This window comes from Arachis ipaensis, chromosome B7 (genome assembly GCF_059453495.1).
Source record: "Arachis ipaensis isolate K30076 ecotype BB chromosome B7, ASM5945349v1, whole genome shotgun sequence".
Lineage (NCBI taxonomy): Eukaryota > Viridiplantae > Streptophyta > Magnoliopsida > Fabales > Fabaceae > Arachis > Arachis ipaensis.
In genome coordinates, this window is record NC_142442.1 from 21324041 (window position 1) to 21345475 (window position 21435).

The 21435-nt window shown below is 34.0% G+C and overlaps 2 protein-coding genes and 1 pseudogene across 4 annotated transcripts; 2 read left to right on the forward strand and 1 right to left on the reverse strand.

Annotated features, from left to right (window-relative positions):
* The first annotated feature begins 10414 nt into the window (after positions 1-10414).
* LOC148550547 (uncharacterized) lies at positions 10415-12280 on the forward strand (annotated as a pseudogene).
* A 4138-nt stretch (positions 12281-16418) lies between these two features.
* LOC107609081 (uncharacterized) lies at positions 16419-18224 on the forward strand. Of its 2 annotated transcripts, XM_021107465.2 has the most exons (3): positions 16419-16710; positions 17082-17219; positions 18083-18224. In XM_021107465.2, exons 1-2 carry the CDS (start codon positions 16546-16548, stop codon positions 17184-17186), a joined length of 270 nt encoding a protein of 89 aa, XP_020963124.1. In that variant the 5' UTR covers positions 16419-16545; the 3' UTR covers positions 17187-17219; positions 18083-18224. The 2 variants fall into 2 exon arrangements, with proteins under 2 accessions (XP_020963124.1, XP_016166392.1); XM_016310906.2 differs by lacking the exon at positions 18083-18224 and having other exon boundaries at positions 16420-16710; positions 17082-17360.
* Positions 18225-18491: 267 nt separating this feature from the next.
* On the reverse strand, positions 18492-21105 carry LOC107609080 (CBL-interacting serine/threonine-protein kinase 10). Of its 2 annotated transcripts, none has more exons than XM_016310905.3 (2): positions 20914-21105; positions 18492-20537 (listed from the first exon to the last, which is right to left on the reverse strand). In XM_016310905.3, the coding sequence occupies exon 2, from the start codon at positions 20198-20200 to the stop codon at positions 18839-18841; it is 1362 nt and encodes a 453-aa protein (XP_016166391.1). In that variant the 5' UTR covers positions 20201-20537; positions 20914-21105; the 3' UTR covers positions 18492-18838. The 2 variants fall into 2 exon arrangements, with proteins under 2 accessions (XP_016166391.1, XP_088349412.1); XM_088493286.1 differs by lacking the exon at positions 20914-21105 and adding an exon at positions 20796-20878.
* Between the last annotated feature and the right edge of the window lie 330 nt (positions 21106-21435).

Below are 21435 nucleotides of genomic sequence, written 5' to 3' on the forward strand. Positions count from 1 at the left end.
ATAAAGATTTAGTTTTTGAATTTGAATTATTAGAAAACCTAGGATTTAAATAAGTGAGATTGCTCACAGAGAAGGGACATACGGGGAGAGGATCTTTGGATCCTATTCCACCTATTCTTCTTTTCTTTTGCTTTGTTTTTGAATTTTTCATTAGTCACTAAACCTTTGTCAAAGGGTTAGGAGCTCTGTTTATGTTTCGATGGTTTATTAATCTAAGTTTTCTTTTGTTTTAAAGCTTTGCATTAATCTATTTCATGATTGAGTATTTCGTTCTTCATTACTAAAGGATTAGTAGCATCGACAAGTGTGCTAATTCCGTTTTGGATTTATTTACTGATTCGACAAAACTGATATTCAAAATGTGCTTGAAAACTCTTTCACGTGACTTTTTAAATCGACTAGACATAGTAGTTTTCTAAGTGTGCGACACAATACATGATTTTTAACTACCCTAGTTTTGAATACGTGACATATAATTCGGATTAGGATAATTCTTGAAATTATGTTTTCTCATAAGATTCAATCGGACAGGACTAACTTGGATACGTGACATATAATCTGACCCAAAGACTACTTTTAAATCTTATGAGGAACTAACTCGGATTTTGCACTTAATCTTTTCAATTAATCGATTGACCAAGACATTGGCGGTTGGTTAATTGAGAAGAAACCGAGAAGCCGAGACATCGGAAATAAGTTACTTAAGATTTGTCGTGAATAGAGATTTTCAAGCTTTAGAATTAGGTTAAGAAAGTTTAATTCTCCTAAGAACATGAGCATCTCTGAAGCCTTAGATATTCACCACCATTGATTTCTTCCAATTCAACAATTACTGCCTCTAAAGCATTCACTCTTCAGCACTCCGGCATTCAAGCATTCTAGGGTTCTTCAGCATTCCTCAATCTAGGTTCTATTGATCTAATTAGTAGTTAATTCGATATTTGCATGCTCAGTCCTTTAATCCTCATGGTAATGATATCCACTCACCGTGGTATTACTTGAACGATCTGGTGCACTTGCTAGTATCTGTGAGTATTACTTTTCGCTCATCAAGTTTTTGGCACTGTTGCTGGGGATTAACTGAGATTGACATCATACATTAAATTAAATTGCTAAATTAGATCCTATTTTTCTTTGTTTTCATTTTGTTTCCATTCTTCTTATTTTGGTTCCTTTTAATTATTAGGGTTTAATTAGTTTTGTCCCTTTTGTTTGCATTTTTGTTTATGTTCTTTTCATTATTAGGATCTATTTTATTTTGTTCTTATTCATTCCACACGATACTTTTAATTAAGTTTGATGTTGCTCTTTTGTTTTGTTAATTTTAGTTTTTATTGCTTCAATTTTTGTTTCTTTCCACTGGTGCCTTTGATTTGCCTGTTTGTATCCAAAGAAGTAATAGACCCCATGAACAATCTTTGCTCTCAGCAAGTGTATGTTTTAACAAGTTTTCTTACTCACAGCACAAGTAGAACAATTGCATGTTTCACAATCCCCTGACTATGATTTTTATGGAGAAGTAGACATGGTTTATTCCTCAAAGTGGGGGAGTAATCCCTATCCCCTCAGATAGAGGAATTATCATGATGATTGGTTTGGCCAAGGCCAAAAGTGCTCCAATTTTTTCCACTAACAGCAATTGGAGTTAATGCAACCCCAAAATTCTTTTGAGCTTACCATAAAAAGTTTGTCTCAATCTACTCAAGAGTTTGCATAAGAAAATCAAGATTTCATGCAAGAAACAAGAACAAACTTCAAAAACTAAAAAAGTTTCTTTCAACAATTTGGAGAAGTAATTAGACTCAATTGCCAAACAATTGGCAGAGAAGCAAGCAAATCTCTCTCCAAGTGACACAATGTCTAATCCTAGAGAGGAATGCAAGGCCACCAACCTGAGGAGTCCATGCCCTAATGAATCAGAAGGTTGCATGAAGGTTGATGTAATTGACCCAATTATCCAAGAAGTTCTTAATGAAAGGGCCCTTTAGAACTATGTACAGCACTTAAGTCCCGAAAAAGAAGAAGAACTAGAAGAGGTGTGGTCAATAGAGGAATTCATTGAAAGAAGGATTGTAGTCAACAAACAAAAAGCACTATCTTGAAGAAGAAGAAGGTCAACAAAAATTAATCTCTCTGCTATCCTAGAAAGCGGTATGAGTCAAGCTAGTGACGTTAAAAGAGCACCTGTTGGTAGGCAACTCAGTCGGTTAATATTCTTTTTCTTTTCTTCTCCATTAAGGTCCTTTCTTTTAACTAATTGGAAGAAAAGAAAAACAAATACTTTAATGAATAAGTTAGATCTTAGTTAATTTTTGCTTTCTACTCATAGTTTTTCTTTATTGATTTTAATTTTCAAAACTAGTTTTCAAAAGTTTCATTACCATCACTATTTTCTTCTTCTCCCTCTTCATGCAAATTCACCTTATTTCTCATATTAATTTTTCTGCATCCATTTTCATTCAAGTTCTATCTTTTTAAAAAAAAAAGCATGCATGCATCACGTAACACAATATGTACTTAGCATTTTATGTTCTTTCATATTCTTCACCACTTTATAATATGTCCAAACCCTAAGTTTCATGTTCACCAATCTGTACATGGACAAACTCTAAGTTTGGTGTTGCAACTAAGACCAAGAATGAGGATGAAGAGAGCAACAAGGATAGAGAATGAATCTGGTAACAATTGTGTATGGTGGTTAGTAATTCTTCATTTCTTTAAGTTTTCTTTCGTTTTTCTTTTCCTTTCTTTGCATCATGTTTATTCTTTGTTCTATTTTGCTATTATGCTTATTATGGAACTTGTCCTCCAAGCCTCTAATCACATGAAAAACAGTTGTTCTAATGGAGAAAAGTTGAATCTATTAAACAAAGTCCTATTATATAAAATGGTGGTCCATGACTTGTGATTGTATTTCATGGAATGTGATAACATGTGAATAGTCATGAATGAAAGGGAAGAATAATTCTTCATAAACAGAGATTTAGAGAAGTATTATAAGATCTCTAAATATCCCAAAAAGATCTTTGAATTGAAAAGAAAAAGTTAAAGAGAGAAAAGAAACAACAAGAAAAGAACAAAATATGAAAAGATCAAAAGAAATTCAAAGTTACAAAGCTCTGAGTACCAATGGCTAAAGAGTCCAGTTATGTGTCTATGGTGTTTATAGTCCAAGAAAAGGCTTGGGTGATTAGATCCGAGGGGTGCTTCATCACCCGGTAACTTGGGCCAACTTGCTCGGGATTATCGATCAAAAGCCCACTATCAAGAGCCGCCTTGAAACATAACATTTAGAAGTCCAAAAAGGCTCTAGGCATCAATGTCTGTGAAATCAAGTCTTTAGCTATATTCTTGTGGTGCAACCGTGTCAAGGAGAGACTTGGGTAATTAGATCTGAGGGGTGCTTTATCACCCGGTAACTTGGGCCAACTGGCTCGAGATTATCGATTAAAAGCCCACTATCAAGAGCTACCTTAGACGAAGCATTAAGAGTTAACAATTGAAAAATTTCTCTCTATCAAAAGAAAATCAAAAGACTCAAGGATCAACCAAAAACTAAGAAAAAAGCTTTCATAATATCATCTGAACCCAAGTTTGTGAGAATTGTTTGCTCTCAAGACTTTAAGAGTCATTAGAGAAGAAAAGTCAGTTTATGATCACAAGGCTACTAAATCCCATTGTTAATACGGACATGAGTTTTCAAGAGGTTCAAGTCTTCTTCATTAAATCTAATTATTTTCTTTTCTTTTTGCTTGAGGACAAGCAAAGTTTCAAGTTTGGTACTGTGATGCATTCGCATCTTGAGTAGTTTTTCTTATATTTTTCTCTTGTTTTCATAAGTTTAATTATATAATCTTCCTTTAATCTCATTACTTTTTAATGTCATTTGCTACTAAGTATTTTCAAAGTGTTTTTAAGGAAATACATGATTAAAGAGATGAAAATCAAGTAGAAAAGAGGGGATAAATCAAGAGGCAACCATTTCATGGAGAACCAAACCTAAAGTCCTAAACCTAGCACAGTGCCGCAACCTCACTCTCTCAGTCTCTCAAAGAAACCTCAAGCCCCAGCACGGCAGCGTCGAACCCTAGCACTGTCGTCCTCCACCATCACTGGTCTTAAACCTAGTGCAGCACCGCAACCTCACTCTCGCGAAGAAACCTCAAGCCCCAGCGCCGAGCCCCAGCACCTCCCAGCACCGTCGTCCTCCACAATCCACGGCACCATCGCTGACTCGCTAGACGGTACCCTCATAGACAGCATCCTCACTGACAACACCCAGCCACCACAGCATCGTTTTCGTCGTCGTGGTCAGCACCCACAACACCGTCTCCTCCATACCGTCTCTCTCCCCGTCTCCTCTATCGTCTTCGCACACAGCAGCTGCCAAGTCAGATATGGAGCCTCTGAGTCATGTATTCAATTTCTGTTCAATGTATTTATTTAGTGTATTCGGTAATGTATTTGTTATGCTAATTGTTGTTCATTGTTCAATGTATTTGTTGTGCTGAAATTGTTAGTAATTTATTTTGTTGTTGTTGTATTTGTTAGTATTTTGTTGATGATGAATTGTTGTGCTGATTGTTTCTCATTGTTCAACGTATTATTATGCTGAAATTGATAGTAATTTATTTTGTTATTGATGTATTTGTTAGTATTTTGTTGTTGATGTATTGTTGTGCTGAATTTTGTTCATTGTTCAATGTATTTTTTGTGCTGAAATTGCTACTAATTTATTTTGTTGTTGATGTATTTGTTAGTATTTTGTTGTTGATATATTGTTGTGCTGAAATTGTTAGTAATTTATTTTGTTGTTGATGTATTTGTTAGTATTTTATTGTTGATGTATTTATTAGTATTTTATTTAATTATTTGTTCAGTGTATTTATTCGTTGTAGTTGTTATTGATTTTTTGAAATTGCTAGTAATTTTATTTTTGTTATTCAATGAATTTGTTTATGCAGTTTGATATCAGTTTAAGTAAGAATATGAGCGACACTAGAGAAGCAGCAGGAGCTGTTGTTGCTCTTTCGAATGAATCTGCAAGCATCAGATCTCCGACTGCATTGCCTGCAGCACCAGCTCCTCGTAGAAACACAAGGAAGCTTGCTAATAGAGACCAAGAAAAGAGACCACTGAAACTGATACCGATGAAGGTAAGGAAAAGCCTTGTAGACCTAGGTCTTGGATATGGGATCACTTTACTAAAGATGAAACTAGTAATCCATAGTACCCTAAAGCTAAATGCAATTGTTGTGGGGCTAGTTATGCTTGTGATACACATAAAAATAGCACCAATAATATGAAAAATCACTTGCTGTCGCAATGCAAAAAATTTTCTAAAGAGGCATTATATCCTACTCAAAAGTTTCTTTGTTTTCAAGATGTGATAAAAGATGATGAAAAAAGGATAGGTAGTTCACTTTCTGCTGTGTCTTTTGATATTGATCTTTGTAGACAAACCCTTGCTAGAATGATTATTATGGATGAATTGCCTTTTTTGCATGTTGAGGGGAAGAGTTTTCGTTATTATATGAGTTGTTTGCAACCCAAGTTTTCAATTCCTAGAAGAATCACAGTTGCTAGGGATTGTTGGAAGCTTTATTTGAATGAAAAAACTAAGTTGAGCTTTATTTTTAATCAAACAAATAAAAATATTTGTTTGACTACTAATTGCTAGTCATCTGTGCAAAACTTGAACTATCTTTGCCTTACTGCTCATTACATTGATGTTAATTGGAAACTACAAAAAATAATCTTAAATTTTTCTGCTATCAAAAATCATAAGGAAAAACAATTGGTAGGAAGATTGAGAGATGTTTGTTAAGCTAGGGGATTTTTTGGGGTTTTTCTATAACGATTGATAATACTAGTTCAAATGATGTTGCTATTTCTTACTTGAAAAGTAGAATGGAGGATTAGAACTCACATCCATTGAAGGGAGAGTTTTGCATGTTAGATATTGTCCTCATATTTTAAATCTTGTTGTGAATGATGGGTTGAGAGAAATGCATAATTCAATTTTAAAGATTAGGAATGCAATTAGGCATGTGTGTGCATCACCAGGTCGTATTGAGAGGTTTAAGGCTATGATTAAGGGAGCTAGAATTAAAAAAATGCACTATGTATTTAGATGTTCCTACCAAACGGAATTCAACTTTTTTAATGCTTGAAAGTGTTTTGAAGTTTCAAAAGGAATTTAAACGATTGGAGAAGAGAGACTCAGAATATGCTATGATGGCTGGTGGAATCCCTAAATATGAGGATTGGGAGAATCCAAGACATTTTGTAAAGTTTTTAAAAATATTTTATGATATAACCAACAAAGTTTCTAGTTCAATATTTGTTACATCTTCTCAATATTTTAATGATTTTTGTAAAATATTGTCTACACTTAAGCATTGGATGGGAAGCTTAGATCTGGTGCTTTCAGGAATGGCTGAGAAAATGAAGTCTAAGTAGATAAGTATTGGAAAAATATAAAAAATACAAATATGATGATTTTTATTGCAGTAATTCTTGATCCTATTTATAAGCTTCAGTTGATCAAATAGAGTTTTAAGAAGTTGTATGAAAAAGAAGATGCCGGTTTCTTGACTTCAAAGGTGAAGGAGATGCTTTTCAAGGTGTTTAATAGCTATAGGCCATTTGGTGGAAATGATAACTATCAAAGATCTACTTATCAAGATCCTCCTGAAATTGGCACACAAGAGCTTGATGCAAATGAAACTTCTTTTGCTATGAAATTTGAGAAAAAAATGCAATTTAATGAGAGTGTTAACAAAAATGAGGTCAAAGATTCACTTTGAACATAAAACCTACCAACTATGACATACACTTATAACACTTTTTATTAGTAGCATAACCAATAAATATGCAAGGATTAGACTTGAATTTCAATTTGTGAGTATTATAAGATCATAAATGAGGAAAATACAAGCATCCAAATACTTTGAAAAAAATATAATCTGAGACTTCATTAAAAATAAGTTCATGTGGAAAAATATGAGAAATGACAGTAGAGGCCATTCTATTAATGAGAAAAACAGATGTTAAAAATGCTTCATCCCAAAAGGACAAAGGCAGAGAGGTTGTGGCTAGCAATGCTAAGCTAGTCTCAACGATATGTTTATGCTTTTTTCGGTTAAACCATTTTGTTGTGGTTATGAGGGCATGATAATCGATGCAGAATGCCTTCTTGATGAAGAAATTATTTAAATTCATTAGAGAGATACTCTCCTCCATTATCAGTCTGAAATGCTTGAATGTAATAGCTAGTTTATTTTTCTATGAAGCTTTTATATTATTTAAACACCTGAAAAACTTGAGAATTATGTGTAAGCAAGTAGATACCAGTATGCCTAGAGAAAAATCTATAAATGATACATAAAATTCGTATCTATTGTGTAAAATGATTGGGACCACACATCAGAAACTACTAATGCAAGCGGGTAGTCGTAATCATGAGAGGATGCAATATAAGGAAGGCAATAAGATTTAGTCATAATATCTTTTTGAATAGGAAAATTACACCTTTCAATTATTGATTTGACTATTGGCAGAGAAGGATGGCCAAAGTGTTTATGATACACATATAATGAAATACAATAAGCAACTAAAGCAGTGTGAGAGTTAGACGAAGATTCATGTTTAGACATGTAAGTTCATTAAAATTTGTATAAGTCTTTGTCAGTCTTGCCTCGGAGAAGAACTTCTTTGGTAGTCTGTGATTTAACCAAGCAAAAATTAGGCCAAAAGAAGAAATAAACGTGATTATCCCTTGCAAAACGTGATACACTAATTAGATTTTGAGTAATGGAAGGAACATATAGTAAGTCATATAACTTATATTTTTTAAAAGGATGATTAGATTGTAAGTAAGAGTGTCCAATTCTAGAGATTCTCATACCTGCACCATTACCTGTATAAACATGTTCTTGTCCTTGATATTTTGTGTAATTATGAAGGTTAGATGTATTATTTGAGCAATAATGAGTAGCACCAGAATCAACATACCATGAATTATCACCAATAGATGAGGGGGTTGCAATCATTACTTTTGGGTTGTTAAAGGAGGAGGTGGTGGTAAAACTCTTGATTGATTATTAATTTTAGATTGTTGAGGAGAGAATTGATATGTCTGATCAAATTTAAAATAGCAATATGAAGTAACATGACCAAACTTACCATAAATTTGGCATTGTAGACAAGTTCCAGAATTCCGTGAAGATCTGCCTCCACGCATATTTCTTCCTTCTCTGCCTCTTTTACCAAATTGAGTGCCTCTACCAAGACTAGGGTTAGTAGTCCTTCCAAAATTGCTAAGTAATAAAGATTCTTGGTTTTTGAATTTAGTAGTTGTAGTATTGGTGAAATGAATATGAACCATAGAAGATTCAGGTTTCTTGTACTTGTCAATAATCTCTTATTGAGTCATCAAGAGATCTTCTAAATCTGATATAGCATAGGGAAGGTCTTTAGCAGTGACAAGAGTGACGAAAGAATGATATTCTTCATCTAACCCATCAAGGATCACATTAATGTACTCTGAATCTGTTAGTGGAGCTCCTATAGCTGCTAAAAAATCAGTAATTTTCTTGATTTTCACAAGATAATAAGCAATTGATCCATTTTTTTGATAATCTTTAATTGAGGTTGTAATTGTCAAGCTCTTGCTTTTGTTTTGGATGCAAAATGAGTATGAATTCTTGACTAAATTTCATGAGTAAAATGACATGATACGAATCCTGTGGGACAAACTGAGAACTGTCATATGCCAATTAGTCCAATTACAAGAGCAACAACTAAGAGAATAAAAGAAGGTTTTGCAAACATGGCTAAAATCATGTGTTCAGGAGATGCATCAAGAATTGGGCAAGACAATTATTAACGATTATCAAAAGTTAAACGTCTTACTATTTTACAAGATGCATTGAAGACTCTCATTAGTTAAGATGAATTAAAAGAGACATTACTTTTTTAGAATTTATTTTATGTTTATTTTATTTTTGTTGTTTGTTTGTTTTAGGTCCATTTATGATTTGGCCCATTTTTTTATTCTAGTGAACTTATGAGTTAGGATTTTAAATTTAAAAGATATAAAAACCCTCTAAAACTTAGTCGCCACTTTTTTTTTCTTAATTTGATGAATGAAATTTTTTTTAAATTTCTTTGAGAAACTTGGGTGTGAACAGATGAGGTAGAGTGATTCTCTTAACTGTTGTATCAGAAAATCAAATTGAGATAGAGAAGTCTCTTTCTTTGATCTTTCATCTTATTTTACGTTACGTTCCGTAACATTTAGTATCAGATTTTAGGTATTAAATTAATTTTTATTAATCTATATTCGTCTTTTTGTGTGTTCTTATAATTAAAAAAAAAAAAAGTCTTCGTCGTTCGTCTTTTCTGTGTTTCTGTTTTGGTTTCTCTGCAGATATATATTAAAAAAAAAAAAAAATCCGCAACGTCTTCGATATCTAGTTTCCATATTCCTCTAGTATTTATGTTCTTTAATTGAAGTTATTTCCTGTGTCGGTGCTCTTTTTGCTTTTATCTTTCAAAAAAACAAAACCTACCTAATAAATAAAACGCAGCTGTGCACCTTTATACTCTTAATATTCGTGCCTTGTTTTTTCAGTATATTAAGGTTCTTGTAGTGTGTTTTTTTACCTTCCTTTCTTTATTTAATTTTATTCTTTTTATCTTTTTCCTTGCAGCCAATATCACTTCTTTTATATTTTTTTTGGTTATCTCAAAAAAAAAAATAATAAAAAAAATTCAATGCAAAAAAAAAAAAACAAAAGCATTCAGTGCAACAAAAAAAAATTGTGTTATCGTATAAAAAAAACTCAAAAACATAACTTTTTGATTATTATTATTATTATTATTATTATTGTTATTATTATCTCTTTGTATTCTGTGTCTTAGTCCTTTTTTTAGTCTTTTTTTTTTATTGTGGTGTTGGATTCTCTCTATCATTTTTATTTTATTTAATTTTTAAAGTGCAACAGTTAAAGAGATTCAATAGTGGTAAAAGATAAGAGTGGTGAGTTTAACAGAGGATAAAAGCCAATTTTAAGACTAAACACGAGTATCCACCCGTGAGTGAAACACGTAAGGGAGTGATTGTGAGATCTTTCTATAATATTTTTGTTACAGGTTCATTGTTATGACAGCTCATTCCGAAGATACCTTAGTTGACATGAAGTTGATGCAAAGGGCCATTCAACACTTAACTAATCGCTTGACTAAATTGGAAGCATAGAGGCATGAGGTGACACAGACACTGTCCAAGAATATTAAACAAGGACCTTTTTGGAATCGGCGTCAAAATCATGTACCTTCTGATGATGACTCTGATGGGGTTATAACACCTTGACATAAAAGTCAAGATAGCAATATCAATGTCATCAAGATGCAAATACCACCATTCAAAGGGAGAAATGATCCTGAAGTTTATTTGGAGTGGGAACAAAAGGTGGAAAGAATTTTTGCTTGTCATAATTACTCTGATGTAAAGAAAGTTCGTTTGGCAGCAGTTGCATTCTCTGACTATGCTTTGCTTTGGTGGGATGAATTAGTGAAGACAAGACGGCGGAATGATGATCACCCTATCGAGTCTTAGGATCTTATGAAGCGTCTCATGAAAAAAAGATTTGTGCATTCGTACTACTACAGGGAAGTGCATCAGAAGTTACATCGGCTGACTCAAGACTCCAAGTCTGTTGAAGACTACCATAAGAAAATGGAGATGTTTATGATTACTGCCAATATAGAAGAGGACACTGAGGTTACTATGGCACGATTTGTGGGTGTTTGAATAGAGCAATTGCTGATGTTGTGGAGTTACATCATTATGTGGAGATGGAGGATTTGGTCAGTATGGCAATGAAGGTGGAGAGGCAACAACAAAGAAGAGCACCAAGAGGATTATCTCATGCTAATCTAAAGTGGGAGTCTCGTAGTGCTGACACAACAAAGACTAAGGTGTTGAACCCAATACATTGTTTGATGCTACGAAGAAGAAATGTAATTCTAACTCTTCTTCTGCTACTTCTAGACATCGAGATATTAAATGCTTCAAGTGTCATGGTATGGGTCATTATGCTAGTGATTGCTCAAACAGGAGATTGATGGTTATTAGAGGAGATGATATTGTGTCTGATTCTGATCATAGTGATGATTCTGATCATAATAGTATGCCATCTTTGGAGGATTGTTCTGATTGTGATGTTGAGTATGCAGTCCATGGTGAATCTCTTCTTGTTAAACGTGCTTTGAATTCGCAGGTGAAAGAAGATAGCCTAGAGTAACGCCAAAATCTTTTTCACACTAGATGCTTGATGAGTGGAAAAGTGTGTAGTCTGATTATTGATGGCGGGAGTTGGACTAATGTGGCTAGTACATTTATGGTGGAGAAATTGGGTTTGACATGTGTTCGACATCCTAAACCATATACGTTGTAGTGGTTGAATGACAGTGGAGAGATCAAGGTTGATAAACAGGTGACAATTGCATTCTCTATAGGAAAATATGTTGATGAGGCATTATGTGATATGGTGCCAATGCAAGCTTGTCATTTATTATTGGGGAGACCTTGGCAGTTAGACCGTCGAGCATTTCATGATGGTCACACGAGTCGGTTCTCCTTTAATTTTAATGGTCGCAAGATCACTCTTACTCCTTTATCGCCTAAGGAGGTTTACCTTGACCAGTTGAAACTTCAACAGGATACCAAGGGGAACATGGGATGTGAGATCACAGAAAAATCTGAGAGAAAAGAGGCTATGAGAGAAAAGAATATAGCAAAAGGCCCAAAGGTGAGTGAAAATAAAGAAAAGAGTCCATGTCATGAGAGCGGTGCAAATACAGAGAAAATTGAGAAAGTTGAGAGAAAATTATGTTTCTTTGCAAAAGAGAGAGATTTAAAGAGTGCTTCATGGTTTAGTTTAGGGATATTTTATTCTCTGACACTGACCTTAACCCAAATTTGCCAAATAACTTTGTCTCTTTGTTGCAGGAATTTGTCGATGTCTTTCTTACTGACGTGCCACGTGGTTTGCCTCTATTACGTGGGATTGGGCACCAAATTGATTTTATTTCTGGTGCTAGCATTCCTAATAGACCAGCCTATAGGAGTAATCCTGAAGAGACAAAGGAGCTTCAAAGACAAGTGGAGGAGTTATTAGCCAAAGATCACATCAGGGAGAGTATGAGTCCATGTGTTGTACCAGTTTTGTTGGTTCCAAAGAAGGATAGTACTTTAATGATAAAACAATAATGAAACACAAACAGAAACAAGAACACAAGAACTTACGATGTGACTGACTCTTTTTTTTATGATAAAAGAAGAACAAATATAGATTAATAAGAATTAATCTAATACCTGAGATCTGATACCAAATGATAAAAAAAATAAAAAGATAAACAAGACAAGAATTAAAATTGAATAGAAAAGATAAATTGTAATTGAAATAAAAATAAAAAAGGATAGGTTGAAATTGAGTACAAAGAGAATCACTCTACTTTCTACCCAATTTCTTGATGCAACAAGAAAGAGACTTCTCAACCTAACTTGTCAACGCCATAGTTTGAGAATTGAATCGAAGGGAATCCTCAACCTTCTACCCAATTTTCCGATGCAACAAAAAAGGGACTCCTCAACCTCAATTGTCCACACCATGGTTTCATTACGAAACCAAAAGGGGGTTTTCAAATCTCTAAATCATTCTTTTTTACGATTACCCTAGTTTATGAGGTATTTATAACCTCTTATTAGGTTAAAATATATAAAATCCTAAGTCCACAAATATAAGGCCCAATCTAATAATTAAATAAATAAAATAAAAATACATCAAATTAAATTAAAATATTCTAAAAATGTAAACTAATACCTTCTAAATAACATTTGAACTCTTCATATTACGAACATTTGAAGCACGTATCATGACACCCAATTACATGATGCTGAAAAGAAGAGTCCATGGAAGCAAATAATCAAGAAGTAACATTATAATCATCTGTACGCCATTGCTTGTAGGTTTTTTATTTTGACTTGTTAGCTTCATCTTCAAAGGAATCATATCTCTTGGGATCTTTTCTATTTTTAGATGTTCTTGCAGTTCTTAATCGTAGATAGTGAGTGTAGTAAGATAACTCCATGTCAAGAAATCGTTGTCATTGAATTTTTTGGCAAGAGGCACTAAAAAAAATTTGTGTGCAACTGTATTGAGAATGGTGGGTGAGCCTTGTACCAGTTTTAGAAAATCTTCTGGTGTGATATTAGCAAAATTTGAGGAGTTTGAAGAATTATAGTCAGTCATAGATCAGTTAAACTCTTGATATCATGTTTGAATATTAAAAATGATAGAGAGAAGTAGAATGCAGAGAGTAAAAAAAATGAGAAAATGAATATTTTGTGTTATTATTTTTGGTAACAAAAATACAAGTATATATATTAGTATTGCAGAATTTAACACCAACTCTAACAGAATGTATAATTTTTTAACAAATTTGTAACTGACTTTTATTAAGGAAAATTTTTTTAACTGATTCTGATTCTCCTAACATTAACTAGTTTTAAATGGTTCTTTCTTCTAGATTTGGGATGTGTTTTTTTTATATGTTTTAGATATTTCTTTTTCTTATGTTTTGGATGATTTTTCTTTTTAGGTTTTGGATGATTTTTTAATAATTTTGAATTTTTTTTCTTAGCTTTTGGATATTTTTTTTTCTAATATTTTTAGATGTGTCGTCTGTTAGATTTTAGATTTTCTAAAATGATTTTAGATATCTCTTTTTTGTTAGATTTTTTATATTTCTTTTTGTTACGTTTCAAATATTTTTTTTATTAGATTTTGGATATTCGTTTTACAATGATTTTTATTTTTTTATTTAATTTTAAATATTTTTTATAATAATTTAAATTTATGTTCTTTCCAAAAAAATTCAAAAAAAATGTCGAATTCAATTTTTTATAAAAGATTTTTTTTGCTAATTGACTATAACTTACTAATTTCATAGTTAATTATTTAATAAAATTAAGGAAACATTTTTTTTTTAAAGAAAAAGCTCAACACTCGGAGTGGAGCATACACAGAGCAAGGTAAAACAAGACTAACTAGCTCTTATATCATCTCCGACATAACCATCAACAACATAAGCTAGTTTCCACACCATTCCACAGCACTAAGAAACGATTGTGTCACACACTCTACAACACCTACTGTTTTGTTCCGAAAGATTACATCATTTCTCTGTAACCAAATGTTCCATATCACTGAAAAGAACCCAACTAGCCAGAACTTGCGTACCTCCTGTCTTATTGGCATGGATCTCCAACTCTCAAAGTGATCTTTCAAGGTGCCAGGAGCTGTCCATTCCTGACCGAATTCCGAAATCCATCTACACCACACTTGCCAAGAAAACTCACAAGCAACCAACAGGTGATGAACACTTTCAACTGCTTTCTTACACAACACACACAGATTATCATGTGGTCCTAGAATACCCAACTTACTAAGCCGGTCCTTTGTGTTGATCCGACCAATCAGAGCAAACCACGAGTATAACTCAACTCTAGGCGGAACTAAACCTTTCCAAATCTCTTTTGTGAATTTGTACCTCAGAATTTTCTCATCCAGAGTCGCTTCCTGCAAAACCTGCACAAATGAGTTAGTCGTATAAACACCTTCCTTGTCGAATTTCCACACCACTCTATCTTGCACTTCTGCTATCAGCCTAACAGATTGCAAGTCATGCAGCAACTGATCTAAAGTCTCTGATTCCCACTGGCGGAGCTCCCGCCTCCACTGAAAATGCCAAATCCACTCTATCCCATCTCAGAACCCACAAATCCCAATTGATTATCCTTTTTGGTTCGAAATCAAGAAGAGTCTCGGATAATAGTCTTTCAACTTTCCTATTTGTAGCCACGTATCCTCTCAAAATCTGGTAGTCCTGCCATCCCCTACCTCAATAGCGAGGTCATCGATCATCTTCTGCCTTACTTGTTGCTCCTTTATTTGTAGATGACATATATCGCTCCATGGACCCCCTCTCACCGGCAAAGTCTGAGTTGATAGCAACTGATTTGAGTTCAATCTATTACAAGAACACACAATCTTCTTCCACAACGGACAGTCCTCCTTCGAGAAACGCCACCACCATTTAAACAGTAAAGCAGTGTTGTGAACCACTACATCACCCACGCCCAGCCCTCCTAACTTCTTTGGTGCCTGGATCATCTCCCACTTCACAAGAGTCATGCCAGGTTAAAACAAGTGCACTGAGGAATACTGGTACACCAGTTGTTTTAACCGTTGATTTCAATTAATATATATTATATATATTTTTTATAATTTAGATCAACGATTAAAACAATTGGAGCACCGATATTCTCGGTGCACTTGAAATGTTTCCTACAGTTAATATAAATATTATAAGTCAAAATTGGAAAACAACCAATAACTGCACATTTGCGTATTTAGCTGACTTTTAATACACATACATGTATCGCATATCGCATGCTTTGACATTCGCACGCACTTAGTTTACTTTTTATATAACATGCCTGAATGGGTCATGTTAATAATAATAAATATATGTCAATTAGTTATAGTGTAAATAGCATAGTCTCCTTATGTTGATTTAAAAGGTTACGGATTCAAATCTCTTTATAAATAATAATAATAATAATAATAATAATAATAATAATAATAAATATATTTTCCATTTAAATATTACTATTTATTTAGTAGTCACTACTGAATACTAATTGGTAGGATGAGCCTAATCCTCGAACACTACTTTAATGTGGCCGTCCTCCTTTTAAGAAAAGTTAAAACTAAAGTTATCTCTTAATATCTTATTGTTCAGTAAATAAGTTCCATTAACATTGAAAGTTCCATCATGTGTGATGATGAGTCGATCATCACAGCATCATATACCTATTATTTTATGAGGACTAATATGCATGGTTACATTATTAAAGTAAGTATTCTTACAAATAATTAAACGAGTAATTAAGTTAACAAAATATTTGAAAGACTAATGTGTAAAATTGAAAAGTATTTCTAGATAGACAAATCGTATTTTTACCAAATATATAAATATATAATGTCTTGTTCTTTACAAAATTTCATGCCAATTATCAAAGGTAACATATAAAGTGTCGAGAAAAAAGAATGTTTCATTAAAATTGATTATTGAAAATTTCTATTACTAATAAATGAAAGTAAAGTATTTGTAGCAAGTTTAAGTGTACAGTTGTTGATAGTTGACGCAGACGAAAGCAGCAATGACCAACCACATGGTTTTATTTCTTTTGGACTTTACTATTATATTATTATTTAATATTTAATTACATGGTCCACAACTACTCCATCTACTTCCATTATTCTAAGCTTGATTGCAATAAGAGTAAGCATCACTTTACCTCTTCCATTGATTCTTTCACACGTTCATTAACCAGTCATTAATTAGTCACACATACTCTCTCACACACACACACACGTTTCCTTCAGAACTCAGAGTCAGAGAGAGAGAATGTGTCCTTTGAGGGTGATTCTGATATTCTTATCCGCCACTCTTGCCGGCTTCTTCCTCCTCAGAAACATTAGATCTCAGCCTCCACAATTGGACAATCATGATGATGATGATGATGATGATTCCACACAAAATTCACACTCTTCTAACTCTTCTTCTTCCAAGGTTAGTTTCACTTCTAAACATTACTCTTCTATTTGTAGTTCCAATAATTTTGAGATGGCTAAAGTATATTGTCTCTAAAAATTGGTAAAAAATTTTAAAATAGTTTAGAACTAATTCAGCAATAATGCTTGACAATTAGGAACAAATAACAAAATTTTGTGTCTGCCTTGCTTGAGTTAAAAATTGTCCTCGTGAAATTATTGCTAAATTGCTTCTAAACTTCTTAAAAATTTAGGTGCGGTGATACATTTGATATAAATCGCAAATTTTTAAGACAAAATTAAAACAAATTAAAATTTAGGGCTATGAACAAAAGATGTACTTTGCCCTTTTGAGATTAATTGTTACAACGTTTTGTTTGTTATTATCAGATTGGAAGTGCTATAAATTCAGGGTTCTGGACTTTGGTTGACATGGCTAGTGGCCGTTACCTTTGGAGGCACAGGCACTTGGTCTCTTCAACTCAATCCTCCTGATGCCTCTTATGTTCTTCACCTTCATTTGGATTTGTATGTAATAGGGTTCTGCTCTAAATTGGTCCTTATTGTTAACAATTTCATATCAAGTTGTATACGCTATATGAATGGTCTGATTTGATGCCTTAATCATATTCAATGAAATTGTTTCCAGTAAATTGGTTAAGAAATTAAGTTATGGTGTGTTTGTGAGTTGAAATTTTGAAGAAGAATGGAGACAAGAAAAGTGCTCAATTTAAAGAGTAAAGTTATACAATACTCAGCATTACTGTTTTATAAATAGACAAGAAAAGTGTTCAATTTGATTGGTTTGTGAAAGGTGTGATATTGAATTATATAGTCTAAATCATATTGAATATGAATAGGGTTTAAGATTTTAGTGTGGCTTGTGATGGTAAATTAGGTATTTATTATTTTTGTTCATGATGGTACTGTAGCAGTGCAGAGTTGGGGGAAAACAACTTGGTTTTCCAAACATAACTTTCAAATGAGATATTGATAAGCAAAGCATGTAAAGAACTAAAGATCATCATCAAAAACTTGGTCAAATTGTTTTTGATAAATGACAATTTTTTTTCCCGAATTAGAAGCAGGTACTAAAAATCTCTCTGGAATATAGTTTTCCTGTTAACTTGTTTCTTTCTATCTTTCGCATTAGCATTTTCTATATAAACCTTCACCAGGGAAATGGAATTTGAACCTATTTATCTCTGTAAAACTGAAAATAAACTAGAGAAGCAATATTGTTACGGTGCTATCTTTGTGATATATTTTGAAAATTTTCCATCGTTTTACATTTCCTTGATGATTGGTTCTATTTCTCATCAGTTGTGGCATGTATTTGTAATGAAATGTACATTTTACAAAGATTTTGATTTTAGCTTTTCGCTTTCTAGGAATGGCTTGGCGGTGAAAATGTAAAAAGGGAATGCAATGTGATCAAGAAAAGAGGAGGTTGTTTATATCAACTTTACTCTCATCATGATTGCATCAACTTTTATCTACTCTTCAGCTAATATATCATGTAAAACTTGCAAATGTTCCTAATCATATCACCATTCCTTACAAGTAGAAAAGTTGCTACAACTATTTTTGTTATAACACACTTCAAGAAAAACCTGGAATACAGTTTAGCAGTTATCTCTTACGTTTTCCATTTGAACATAAGTCCCGTGTTCAAGTAGCATTAAATCAGAGATATAGAGCCATAACCAAGAGCCCTTTAATCTGGAATTTTAGAATTGATTTCCATGAAGATCTATCTATTAATGACTTGCATCTGAAAGAGGCTTGAAATTGGAAAGAACACAATTAAGGTCAGTAATTTATATAATAATATTTAATCCCTTCTAAACAAACCTTGAATAAAATAACAGAAGATATCAGATAGCAAGACCGAGAAATATAACTCTTCCCAGACAGAATTCGAGACACATGAGAACAAGCAGCATGATATATTGAAAATTGAGAATCATTTTATGACTGAGTTCCTTGCTACAGGTAGAAGGCAGGTCTTAGTATAATGATGGAGTTATTGTATTATAGCCATGACCTCACTAGTTCAAACTTTGTACATATACTCTGCTCCTCGGATCCTATCAGGCAGGGGCCAAGGGTGAGAGCCTTGCACCCTTGGCCGCGGCCGCGCCTTCTTACTGCTCTTCGTTCTCATGTTTCAGTTGTGCCGACTGTTGTGATTGCTCTTGTTGATTTTCACCTTGCCAAACCCAAACAATGTCCTTAAGGGCAGGCCTTATATCCTTATCCATAATTTCTTGATATTCCATTGTGTCCCCATTGGATTTTTTCACTTCCACCAAATGGAAATATGGAGTAACCTCAAAGATCTCCGCATCCAGTGATAGATTCCCCTTCCTACCTTCTTTGAGTCCTTCTAATTTCAACAAACCAGCAGCCTTCTTCTTTATCTTCATCTTTAGCCGCTTCGCAATTTCTTCCAACCTCGATATGATGACGGGTGCCGGCTGTCTGGAAGTAAACCTTGCTTCCCTTTTCTGGAAACTGTCTTCAAAGAATCCATTAAGGTTGAAGCCAGAGGACAGGCTTATGATATCAAAGGCGTTTATACTTGTAGCAGCCGGCTCTTGATTTGATTCAGCCACTGCATTATCACCTTCATTGTTTTGATCAGCACAATTTGTGATGGACTTGTTTTCGACTTCAAGCTTTTTCTGTCTAGCATTTGGCCCTTTCCTAAACCAAGATGACTCCCTGATCTTAGCTATGGTAGCCCTATTTTCTGGATCTGGATCCAACATCTTGCACAATAGCCGCCGGACATTGTTCGGGAACCAACTCGGACAAATGAATTCGCCTTTGCTTATCTTTCTGTACATCTCGATCAAATTTGAATCATGAAAAGGGAGATACCCTGCCAACAGGACAAAGAGAACTACTCCACAAGACCAAATATCAGCTTTTATACCATCATAACCTTTCCTTCTAATGACTTCAGGGGCAACATAGGAAGGAGTTCCACAAGTTGTATGCAGCAATCCGTCCTTCCTTTTCGATTCGGCCAACGCACTCAACCCAAAATCCGACACCTTAAGATTCTCATTCTCATCCAACAGAAGATTCTCCGGCTTTATATCTCTATGGTATACACCTCGACTGTGACAAAAATCGACTGCATTCACTAGCTGCCTAAAATACTTGTAAGCAACTTCTTCTTTGAGCTTTCCTTTGGCCACAAGGTCAAAAAGCTCGCCACCTTTCGCATACTCCATAACAAAGTAAATCTTGCTCTTGGTGGCCATGATCTCAAGAAGCTGAATTATATACGGATGACGAACCAACCTCATAATAGTTACTTCCCTCTTAATCCGCTCGCATTGCCCGGTTCTAACAACTTTATCTTTGTCAATTACTTTGATGGCCACACTCTGGTTAGTAATCGCGCTCCTTGCATAGTAAACCTTGCCAAAGGTTCCTTGGCCTAGTAGCCTTCCCAATTCATATCTTTGCAACAAGGTATTTGTAGTGCTATCCATTGGAGAACCTTGAATTTGAAGTATGCTAAATCCTCTGCCAGATAACAAATACTATATCCTTTGCTACTTCGAAGAGAATGCAAAATGTTTAAATAGAGAAAGAATCAAGATTCAACCGTCTTCGCACAAATCATGTACAAGCATAGCAGGCAATACCAAAAATTTTGCGTGCCAATTTTGCATCAATGAATAGTGAATCAGCAAATTCAGCAAGAGCAAAGACAGAACCTTCTGGATCTCAGAGTTAGGGTTAGAAACAGAGAACATCTCTTAGCATTCCAACCAGTGTCTATATGCCATTCACAACTGAAAATTTTGTGAATTTGATTTTTTCAATCTGAAACACAAATCAGCATATATATTCAGAATTCAGAATCGCTTATATTTAGTAAAATTTGAATCAGAAAACGAAATTCAAAGAAGAATGTTCAAACGATAAATAATCATGGCAGAAAACAGTCAAAAAAGGTCAACAAAATCTACACACAAAAAAAAAAAGACTGAGCCCACCACAAAATCAACAATTCTTTTGATGGCTAATCAGCTTGAAAATCAGTATGAATCAATTTTTATGGCTAAATAGTTTAAGACTTACATACTGAAATAAAGATCAATAATAAGGAGCAGTTTTCATTGCATGTTAAATCAATAAACTGAAGAGTCAGAAACTTGCACAATGAAGACACAAAAAGAGAATCAACATACATACATACCTTACGAATTGGGGATAGATATGAGCACAGGCAGATAGGCACTGGTTGGTGGTATTGAATAAGGTTTATGGCACCAACTCAGAGGAAGAGGCAAAGATATGATATAATATAGATAAAAGTTTGATGTATTAATGAATTAATGGACAAAAATGCTTAGTTCATAGTTGATATGATATGATAATGTATTTAACCGGGTTATTGGTTGGTATTTGGGCAAAAAATAGAACAAAATCGAGTGTCTGGAAAGTGCAAGTGGGGCCCTCAGAGTGACACGTGTGAGGCTAATAAGGGTCCTGTGAAGATTGAAGAGAGAGCAGAGTGCAGGGCTGCTTCGTGAAGAGACCAGCTTTGTGGTGATCAGCTTGTGATGCGATGCGTCATAGTTGCCACGTGGCTTCGTTTTATGTTTCGTGTTTACTGTTTAGCTTTGCTGCTTTAGAGATGCATTAAACGTGACCATTTATGAGAAGAGGACAGAAATGTGCACTTCGCATGATGCAACGGGGTCAACAATGAATCCTT

Excerpts from the sequence above, each read along its gene's own strand:
- LOC107609081 (XM_021107465.2), top strand. The coding sequence starts at position 16,546 with ATGTGTCCTTTGAGGGTGATTCTGATATTCTTATCCGCCACTCTTGCC. Across the intron at positions 16,711-17,081 it reads CTAACTCTTCTTCTTCCAAG|ATTGGAAGTGCTATAAATTC; the intron begins GTTAGTTTCACT and ends TGTTATTATCAG.
- LOC107609080 (XM_016310905.3), bottom strand. The coding sequence starts at position 20,200 with ATGGATAGCACTACAAATACCTTGTTGCAAAGATATGAATTGGGAAGG.